Source organism: Palaemon carinicauda, chromosome 23 (genome assembly GCF_036898095.1).
Source record: "Palaemon carinicauda isolate YSFRI2023 chromosome 23, ASM3689809v2, whole genome shotgun sequence".
Taxonomy (NCBI): domain Eukaryota; kingdom Metazoa; phylum Arthropoda; class Malacostraca; order Decapoda; family Palaemonidae; genus Palaemon; species Palaemon carinicauda.
In genome coordinates, this window is record NC_090747.1 from 2,934,972 (window position 1) to 2,946,464 (window position 11,493).

At 34.4% G+C, this 11,493-nt stretch overlaps 1 protein-coding gene across 1 annotated transcript; it reads right to left on the reverse strand.

Annotated features, from left to right (window-relative positions):
• Nucleotides 1-3,245: 3,245 nt before the first annotated feature.
• On the reverse strand, nt 3,246-5,114 carry LOC137617095 (E3 SUMO-protein ligase KIAA1586-like). Its single transcript, XM_068346933.1, has one exon. It carries the CDS (start codon nt 4,899-4,901, stop codon nt 3,246-3,248), a length of 1,656 nt encoding a protein of 551 aa, XP_068203034.1. The 5' UTR covers nt 4,902-5,114.
• Nucleotides 5,115-11,493: the final 6,379 nt, after the last annotated feature.

The window sequence follows — 11,493 nt, forward strand, 5'->3', positions numbered from 1 at the left end:
ATATATATATATATGTATATGTATATATATATACACACATTTATATAAGTGAATATACACATAATATATATATATATATATATATATATATATATATATATATATATATATATATATATATATATATATATATAAAATCATAAAGAGTCGACTCTTTCGAGAATTAGAAAAGATTGGAACCACTAGATTACATGCTCTCATTTCATGTAGGCTTCCATCCCAATTCGCATATACTGACAAATAGCCCAACACAAGTTTCTTTCCAGTATAGGTATTTTAAAATTTATCTCTAATTATGAGAGCTTGTAGGGATGATGTTTCTGACCTGTGTAAAGAAAGTAATACAGAACATTTTGGAACATGAAGAGAACTTCAGAGGACGGCCAGGAATCAAGGATATGGTTGGAAAAGCAAAACAGGTTGTCATAACTAATTTCATCACAACCGAATTCAGGGTTAATGGGAATAATAAAATTACTCTTAAACTTACATCGTGAAAGGCAGTTGTTTATGGTCAAAGAACGGAATGAAGTCTTGGAAAGAGGTCTGAGACCACTATAATTGTTTTAGGCTATGCATAAAATGTAGCTTTTATTAAAAATGATGATGGTTGATACCAAAAATAACAGACATGGAAATTTTTAGAGTAAAACCTATGCGTTGAAAACTACACGCAAAATACCGATCAAAATAAATTCATAATATATCGATATAAGAAAATTCTATGAGATTTTTTTAATTATAAAACCATCAAAATTTTATTTATTCTCAGAAATTAATGTGAATGATACTTTTGTAGAAATAACATAATAATTAGGTGATTTTATTATTCGTAATTGGGATAACTAATTGTATAAGCAATTTTGTCCCTGAAATCGAGGAGGTAATTTGCTTGTGTGCAAGTTGCTCTGAGTGAGAAGAGCAGAGGTAATCCCAAGTGTTTCAAGAATCTATAGACAATTTAAATACGCCAATTAAAGAATAAAATCAGTTACATGAAAGCCACAGATAAGGAAACAAGGCAGAGCGCCAAAATAGAAAGAAAGATTAGAAAATAGCTTACAACATTCAGTTGAGAGTCAGTTGCCTGACATAAAGTAGAACTGTTTTGCCACTTCGTTCGGTTGAAGAAGATTCTTCGAATGCTCTTACATCAAAGCATAAAATCCTCGTCATGTTTTCCTTTTAAATGCTTTCAACTCTTTTGGACCAAGGATTAGGCTACGTCGACGATATTTCAATTTTGTTTTTTCACTTTTTTCGTCATTATTATTATTATCATTATTTCCAACAGGAGTTGCAGCAGATTAAGTGAGGATACAAAAGCAAAAGCACCATCTAGAGCCTCCTCAACCATCACGGGACCGATGATCCTCCTGTATCAAACATAAAAGCTTTACTTAACCAAGATCTGTAGACCTTAATCAAGACCTTGGCATTATCTATGAGCTACGTGAAATGACCCAAATTATGAAGAAAGAAAGTCAGTGTTAAGAGATGGCGGTTTCCTTCGTGGTGTCAAATTCCCGGACGGACGAGATGCCATATCTCCTAAAGGCAGATTACCTTAATTTACATTTGCTGCATAGTAAGTTTTCATTTAAGTGAAGGCAAATTCTCTCTCTCTCTCTCTCTCTCTCTCTCTCTCTCTCTCTCTCTCTCTCTCTCTCTCTCTCTCTCTCTCTCGCAAAGTCTTAAATTTGAATAAAGTGAATAAGAACAGTTCTCTTTGTCTCTCTTTCACAAAATAAGAAAAAAGTCAACAATGGGAGAAGTAATTTTTAAAAGAAATACCATTCAAACATCCGAGTAAAGAGAGAAAACAGAGTCATGGCTTCTGCAATACATCAATATGTTTTAAACGTTGCATTGTATGCCTATATGACATTACAGCTTCTGCATCTACATGCTTTAAACGTGCATTGTAGGCATATCTGACATTACAGTCAGCAGGAACATCGTTGCTTTTGTGCATTATTCTAAAATCCAGCTTTTGTATTCCTCCTGTTTCTTCAGTAGCAGCAAATATGATCTATTTCAGTGTACAAACGATTACGCAATTTCCCATAAATTTAGATAACTTCAGATTCCGAGGGAAAAAATTAATTAAAAGAAACTATTTTGGTGAAGTTACTTTTCATGAATTAAACGGACCAGTTTTAATATTTTCATATTTTATAGAGTTTGAATTAAAATTCATTATATATATGGTCTTCATCTCTTCCTAGGCCTACTGACCCTCAGCCACGGTTACATTTCGCCAGTCTTCTCTATGTCGAGTTTTTAAATCAATACTTCTCTTTTCATCATCATTCGTCATCTCCTACTTCACACCAGGGCTGCCAGATTCTCCACACTAGGCAACTCCACTCTCAGCGGTGCCGCTGATTAGTCCCAGTTTCACACTTGATAACGTTTGTCAGTTACACTATATTTAACTGAGGAGGAATGTGCTATCATACTAATTGATTTCTCTTTATGTGTTATAATATGCACAATTTTACAATATAACTAATACTCACAGGGATAACGAGAAGAACTTCTTGTTTGATTCAGAATTAGGATGGTTATAATTCTGAATTATTCCCACATTATGAACTTGCAGTATCGTCTCTGAATAATGTACATTATATTCAGGTCCATATTAACGTTGCATATATATATATATATATATATATATATATATATATATATATATATATATATATATATATATATATATATATGATAAAATTTTGTCATTATTTCAAGTTGTCGGATATATTTCGATTGATATTGTCTTAATACTTGAGTTGACTTTAGAGAAAAGGTATAAGGAAAAAACGTATAATCAACAGTAGTCTATTTGATAAGGAAAATTGAAATAAACAAAATATATAAAGATTATGCCGAAGAATAAACATAATAACGAATGTAAATGCGCAGTAAGGATAACATAAGTATAAAAAAATATAATTTATTATGAAGGACTCGTAACAATAAGTTAATAAATGATAGATATTTCCCTTATATATATTAGTATTTGCCCACAGGTTTATGATGTAATTTAGTTTGAATTGGTATATACGTACAAAGTCAGTTTATCTTTATAAGAAATATAGCCTAAACATTATAAGCATGAGAATAGTTTTTTTTTTTCTAGAGTATTGGTAATGTATAAAGGGTATACACACAAATATAAATTTTTAAAAACTTACATGTGGAATTTCATCTGACAATCCCCCCCCCCCCAACACTATTTTTCTTTATACATATCTCTTGACTTCTTCTGACACAGCTATAAGAGCAATTATTGATGGTAATTGTAAAGAATTCCTAATCTTTGTCTTTATGAGATTGACTTTACTGAACACTCTCTCTGCATCAGCATTTGATGTTGGTAAAGATAAAATATGTAGAGCAAAATTTGACAATGCTGATAATATTAGATTACCCTCTTCGTCTTTTAAATTGCCCAATCCTTTATAAAATGTTTCTATATTTGTCTCGTGCTTTAAATCTTCTGGTATTTGTATGAAATCTAAACTCCGCCATTCGTCGTCTAACTTCTGGTTATTTTCTACATCTACACCTATTCTTGGGACTAATTTGACTAAATCCTGTAGAAATGGCATAGCTATTCTTGATTGATAATCTAATGATTTATTTATTGACAGAAACGAAACCATCTTCCACAAAGGGTTGTCCAGATCAAACCTTTTCCTAATTGCAATACAAACTGAAACACAAAATGTTCTGCATCTGTTTTGAACATCCAGTAACATTTCAGGATTCTTTAAGGATTCTTTCTGAAACAAAGTATGAAGTTCTGCTCCCAAATAAAGTTGGTTAAGTGGAACATGGTTGCTTTCATTGCATGGATCAATTGTCATTAATGATTGTTTCTGAAGAATGTGTGGCTGACAAAAAGTACCCAATATTAATCTATATAATTTTGTTATTTTGTCAAAAAGCAAATGGAATGTGGGGGAATTTCTTTGAAAGAGTAAGTTGAAGTCATTAAATTTTGGTAAAATGTGATCTAAAAAGGTAAAATATAAAAAGACAGCAGGATCTCTCATCCTTTCAACTATCTGGTGTACTACTGTCAACCGTTCTCTACCTTCAATTCGACTGAAGTACAAGGTTAAAGGCTGCCACTGCTCTAGAACTCTTTTAACTGCTTCATGTAACGAAAGCCAACGCGTTTGACTGGGATGGAGTATTTTGTGAGGCTTAGTATTACAAAATTCCTGAGAGAGTTTAAAATCATACTGCCTTTTTGAACTATGGGCAAAAAATGTATATATACTGCGAAGCAAATCCTCACAGTGACGGGGTAGAGTTTTGGCAGCCTCTGAAGAACACAAGTGAATAGAATGGCATATACATTTAAAGACAGTAAGTCCAGGCAATAAGTGTTTAAGTCTGCTACATAGGGAATTATGCTCGCCCATGATATTAGAAGCACCATCAGCTGCAAACCCTATGAAATTACTAAGGGGGATGTCATACTTTGTTAATGTATTTATCAGTAGGGAATATAAATTTTGTCCAGTAGACCCTTGGGCATTATTGTCTGAGTCATATAAATTAACAAGGTCTAGCATAGCAGGGGTGATTTTCTGCACAGAGGAATCATAAAACCTAACAATTACAGCACAGGACTTAAATGTGCTCACATCCGTTGACTCATCCATGATGACAGAAAATTTGCTGGTCCTCAACTTTTTTGCTAGGCTGTTTGTCACGGTCCTCCCCATGGTTTTGATAACATCCGTACACTTTGTACGTTTCATGGATAAACTTTGAGCTATGGCTGAGTCTGGGAACATCCTTTTCATCAAATCCACCAAATTGTCAGCAGTAGTGAAAGGCAAGTTATGTTCTGCAATGAAACACGCAAATAGAATGGTAGCCATTACTACACCATGGGGTGTTTTTTCATTTATGTTTTCTTCCAGCTCATTCTGCCCAAGATCAAGCTCGCGTTCCTTTTGAAGATGAATTTTACTGATGCTATGCCTTTTGATTGATGTTAATTCGGCATTAAATGCTTTTTGGCAGGCAGTGCAGAAAGCCCTCTCTGGGTCTCCTTCAACCTGTTTCAACCATGGATGAAAATCTGGCTGTATCCATGCTTCTCTGAACTTCCGCTTACCAGGCATATCTAGCTGTAAGCAATGTTTCATTGAGATGTGACGGCATATGTAAAATAAGAATAAAGAGGGAACCTAATTAAAATTCAACAGATAATATACATACATATTTGACTTCAAATCGTGAACCTAGTTCCAAATTTCTATGACGGGTTAGAGTTTTGGCAGCCTTTAAAGAACACAAGTGAATACAGTGGCATGTAGCTTACATTTAAAGACAGTAAATACGAGCAATAAGTTCCTGGGTCTGCTACATTTCTTTCACAGTATTAAGATCAGTGATATAAGGCATTATGATTACATCTTCCTAGCGAAAATATTATGATGGAATCAGCATCGTTTTTACAACAACGAGGAATGGGCCTATGATGTATCGTAGGCTAAAACTCAGCCATATAAGTCTATGTAAGGGAATAATTACCACTGAATTGAGGAATGCTGTTCCTTTAGAGAAAATTTTATAGCATGACATCATAACCATACAAATATAGTGAAAACTATGACCATTGATAAAGGAAAAACCGATATAGATTAGGCCTAGGCATACCGTAAGCTAAAAGCCTTTGGCTTATAAGTTTACTAAGGAAGTAACTACTGTATTTTTAAACCCCTACATTATATGATGCCGTTACTATAGATAGATTATCATAAAAGTGACATTACAATGACATAACTCAATTTTATAACTATATAAAATTATTCATAGCAATTAAAATGAACAATGGAAGTACGAACATAGATTAGGAACATCGAATAGACTATGCTATATTGTATTTTAGGCGAAGATTTTTAGCCATTTACAGAAAAAAAGAAATATTATAATTCGTCCATTTTAAAATATCGTAGTAGTGATGTGATGAAATTAATTTTACACCAACATCACTTTTTACATTATTACAGAGCTTTGTATAGTGCAAACCATAAAAATGCATTCATAGAAGAAATTTAAAGTTATGAAACGACAGTATGAGTAGGTAAGCCTATTTCATATAATCCTCACAGTATTTTGTCTACAGAAATTGCAAAAAGATACTCACATGAAAAAGAATAAACTTTTAGATTTTTCTTGAGCTGACGAATCAATTCGTCAAAAGGTAACTTTTGTGCGGCAATTGTAATTAATTACCTCAACACTGATTCAAGAATCAGTCTTTCAGTGAGTCGGCAACATCAAACGCTGAACTCCCCTGAGCCCCCTAGCCCCATAGCATCCACACTTTCATAGACTTTAACATTATTGTAATTTTTTTTAAGATATCACGGGGAAAATAAATGATAAAACACTCATATTAATTATTTATTACTTTTTTATTACATTTTAATCGACATACATCATCTCTTTACAAAGTGTGGAATTTATTAACACTCGGATTCCACACTCCACACTTGATCAAGATGTGGAGTAGATGAGCCGTATCGATGACGTAAATTCCACGTTTCGGCAGCCCTGCTTCACACATTTTGCAAAACAGAAGTGTCCAAAGAATTGTATCTAACATGGTGTATAAATATTTTTTGGACTTTAGACAGTTATAATTACGAACAAATAACAGTTATAGTGAAATCTTTGAAATTATTTGTGACTGTTCGATGGATATTCTAGGTTTGATATTCAAGTTAGGGGATGGAAATATTAATAGGACTAACAAATATGGAGTACTGAAGTTGGGGGTGAAAAGTATTTCATCTTTAAAGCACATCTCAGTGACACAGTGTTCAGAATAAATTTCCGACCCCTGGAAGATGTACTTCATATTGTATTTGTAGATATGTTTCAATCGTTTTATACTTATTGGAACACCAGAGAACCCGCTGCTTCCAAATAAGCTATTGCTGAGCCGTAATTGAAAACAAGGTTCCTAACAGCTATGCTCTCATTAAAAAGGATCGACTATAGATGGGTTTAGCTATTCAAGTAACTGTCTGCATCTTTCAACCTCATTATTCCCATTGTATAGCAGGGTCGGCCGCTCGGGTTAACTCTCTCCATATATTTATTTTATTTTCCTCTTTTGTACAGGACCTAAACACAGAATTTTTATAAATGATTTTATAAATAAACTATTCATTTGAAATCATATCAAAATAGAAATAGTATTATTCAATTTTGTCCTTTAAAAGTTAATAGAGAGATTCATATTATGTTGACTCGAAAATTAAGCAAAGGAAAAATGAGCTTTAACCAGAGAGGAATCTAATATAGTACTATTTTGCGGTCGTCACAGTACCCAATAACTCTGGCAATAGCATCAGCGGGTGCCTACCCTCGGCCATAAAACTACTGATTTATTTGCTAAAAAAAAAAATATCAAAAATTCATAAATAACTATAATGATGATTATTGTTAAAAGCAACTAGATTCCTAATTATTAACCTTTGTAAGAAATTATGAATTTTTCAACAAATCTATAAACTTTGCATAAAATTTTTGAGTCTTCTTAAATAGAGAATATTTTCCGACAAGTAATGGCAGTGATATCTGTATCGTCCTGGATAACCTAAAGTAAAGAGACTCGGGATTTCCGAGAGTCCTGGGTCGGGTCAAGCCCTAAGAAATCGACTCTGTTGAGGATCCTTCCTCTTGGGTGTCTTCCGATTCAGGACTACCTCTCGGTTTGGGGTTCCTAGACAGGCTGGATAGAAAGATAGTATCCTGCCACTGACGTCCCCCGGTTATCCAGCAAAACAGCAATAGGCTTTCTTTGGTCTGCTGTTGAATTTTCCTCTTCCTTCTCTCTCTCTCTCTCTCTCTCTCTCTCTCTCTCTCTCTCTCTCTCTCTCTCTCTCTCTCTCTCTCTCTCTTATAATTATTTATTTTTGCATTGGGCAAGCGTTGTCCGTAAGTTGCAACTTAGTAATAAACCTTATATTTCACTAGGAGATATGTGTATGTATGAAACAACGGTGATCAACTGCTATGAAAAATTCAATCATAGAAAAATATTGGATCGTTAAAAAAATCGTGCTAAAATATTTCAGAACAAAACATAAATACGGTAATGTAGCCCGAATCCCTCTAAATACTGTGATTCCTGGAACTGAGTGGGAAAGAGGGCGTCAAGAGGGAAAATAATTCAAGCTTAGTCCTGTTGTCTAATAATAACAATTTATGCATTTGGGTTATGAATTCAAAGTTATTATTTAATTTTGCTTGTGTCGTTTTGTGTATAAAGCAAAAGTTAGTTGGGGTCGTGGTTTCGAAACTTGCAATAAATCATTATAAGCCAAATTTCGGGTTATAGTCAAAGCTGCCTATATACTGAAGGTGCAATCTCTCGTGGGGTTTATTCAGGGAGAAGAAATAATGATAAATAAATAAGCGAGGTAGTGTGTTATATTTGCTATTAAAACTATAATTAATTCTACCTCTATTATTTAATTTTACTTCACGAATGGAAGTCTGTAATAGGGTCAGACATATTAACCCAAAGCTGTAATGTGCAGATTCTACAATAGAAACGTATCTCGAATAATAATAATAATAATAATAATACTAATAATAATAATAATAATAATAATAATAATAATAATAATAATAAGGGTCTGTAGTCTTGGCTTTATAACATACTAGGGCATGGCTATATGTCAGATGGCAACAATAAATATTTGCATCAAATCTCATAACTTAATAAAGGTGTCTATCTGGGCATAAAGTTACGATTTCTCCACAGTCTCTTCTTCATGTTATTTTTAGGCCTATAAGCTTAATAAGAATTATAAAATCAGAAGTGCGAACTTCAAGTCACATATAACAGTAAGGCTAGGAGGGGCAAACTGAGCAGTCAAACCTTCACAAGTTGGGTCTAACTAAATCCTCAGTATATCTCAAAAGACGAAACTTTCTAAAGACATTCATGAACCAGTTAATAGACAATGATTAAGACTGATAATACAAATATTATGGTTCAAGTTAATGGTAGACAATAATAATTCATTAAAACATATGTATAATTCTTTGTAGTACATAGGCCTATGTGAATAATAAAACACGCAAATTCCGGTAAAACAATTAGAATAAAAACAATTTCATCTTTTAAAAGACGTCATTATTTTTTTGGTATAATATACTTAGGCAAACTATATATATATATATATATATATATATATATATATATATATATATATATATATATATATATATATATATATATATAGTTTTTTATCCTCCTGGGAATAATGTCAAGCAATCTATTACAAATATTTTCCTCACGCACAGACTCCCAAGATGATAAGCATTCGCTAATGATTGCTTGTCTACTATTGCGAACGGGAAACGATTATGAAAATGAACGCTTGGTTATAAAAATGAGTTAACTCTTTGTTTCCTTCTTCGGTTGTGTAGCTGTATACTGTACATATAGGTAGTAATACTAGGCTTATTTGCCACATATTATTCATCTTGCTGCCTGAAATAGTACACTCTAAACCTCGTATCTGTAGCCGCTCAGTGCTGTGTAGGTCAGACCAAAACAGTAGCATTCTCGTCGACTGCAGCATTCCGACTTGCACCTACAATTAGTCTGCTACCGGCAACTCTCTGCAATGGGTGGAAACTTTGTCCAAATTATCTTTTCTTAGTCTAGCACAAGTTTAAGGGAATTTTTCCTTTCCTTGTCACCCTGAGTCTCACCCCACATCCTCGTTTTGATCTAGTTTCAGTTTTCATACTAAATGGCCAGTAAAAATAAAAAAACAATGTCTGCTCTCTTGTATTTGGTAGAGTGTGGTTGTATTGTAAGAAGTACATCGAGCATTGCTTACTCTTCAAAAGTTTTTGAACTTCATGAGGGCCAATCACCCACTAATGCTACACCAGGGTTGTAAGTTGGCTCTCAAGAATAGTAATGAGGTGGGATTTTTGACATGTGTGGAGCTTTCTGCTATCATTGGCGGGAAGAAGTCTGTGATTGGTTCTCATGACGGAAGAACTCCTTCACGTCATACTCTCTGCCCTGGCATGATATGAACAGCTTCGACAACACACGATTGTTTGCTTTGAAGAGTCAACAGATACTGATACCTGTAGTAAAAACTCAACACTGTTCCTTTTGATTTGTTCATAGATGGTGGATTCTTCTTTTCTTCCCCGTCTCTTAATAAACTCCTGGAAATTGACATTTCCTTTCTCAAAGTGTGCGCTAACCAGCTCTGAAAACACTTCAGAGAGCAATGTTCTTTGCATCAAGTGAAAGCAGGTCTCAACTCTCAGCCTGGAGAAGATTGCTCACATCTTGCATGCCTTGTGAGAGCTTTTATATTTTCTCAAGGAAAACTGTGCTCGTATTGTTTTGTCATGCTGGATGGTGTGTTTAGAACCCCTTTGATCCCACTTCTTGCCTCGTACTGTGTACCCAAGTGGCTGACTTCAGGACCAGCTACCATCCACCCTCTCAGTACTGATAGGTCTTTAGTCATGCCCACTGCACTCCCGCCTGCCTTGATGACAGTGATGGACCCAGAACAAAAAGCATCTCATTTATTGCATGGAAGAGGGAAATATTAGTCACATAGTGTAGCCATTATGTTTTTGTGGTTGTTATGCACATGGTGATTTGAGCTCTTCACTCTTCTTCTTCTGGCAAGGACAACAATTGCTTCAGTCAGTCTGGAATTTACAGCCCTGGGTCTGTTACTTGCCATCTTGGTGAATGGCATTCAAGGTATCATACTATGGTAATTATCTTTATTCCGTGAATCGAAGCCGAGGATTTATCCTTTTACCACCTTGATCTCAATCATTTAGAATAAGGTATGAGATACGACTAGGTTCGAGAATAAATATAAATGACTTACACCTAGCTTGATCGTTCATACAGTATCGTTCAAGTCCTTTGCAGTCTGTTCAGCAACCAAGACACTACATGCAAAGGGCTATAGATCTGTTAATCTTAGCTCGGCTCTCCTGCGCTGGTACAACCGGTAATATATGGTTGCTAATTGATCCAGGGCTTATTAGACAGTATCTGGGACGCTAAAATAATGATTTAGGCACACTAAATAATCATTCGGCTGATACTGAGCCCCATACTGAGGTTCACAACAGGGGTGCCATCCAGCGTGTCCTGATTGAGTGTTGACATTGCTCTACTGCTATGAGGAAGTCAATGGGTAAGTACATATTTCTAAATTCGGATTCTACGCAGTAAAACAAAAAAAATGTATGATTAACATCAAGAGCATTCAGATAGGGCAAGTCTTTGCGATCTTATTGCGAAATGCAATATTTCTGTAAATTCAATGGCATCCTTTTTATTAAAAAGAGCAATCCCCGACGAGTCTGTGCTAATTTTGGTGTCTGGTTCCGGAAATGGAAGATTCTCCGGAAAATTTTCTGATATCTTCTCCACTATCAGTA

Coding starts and splice junctions, on each gene's coding strand:
- LOC137617095 (XM_068346933.1), bottom strand. CDS start 4,901: ATGGCTACCATTCTATTTGCGTGTTTCATTGCAGAACATAACTTGCCT.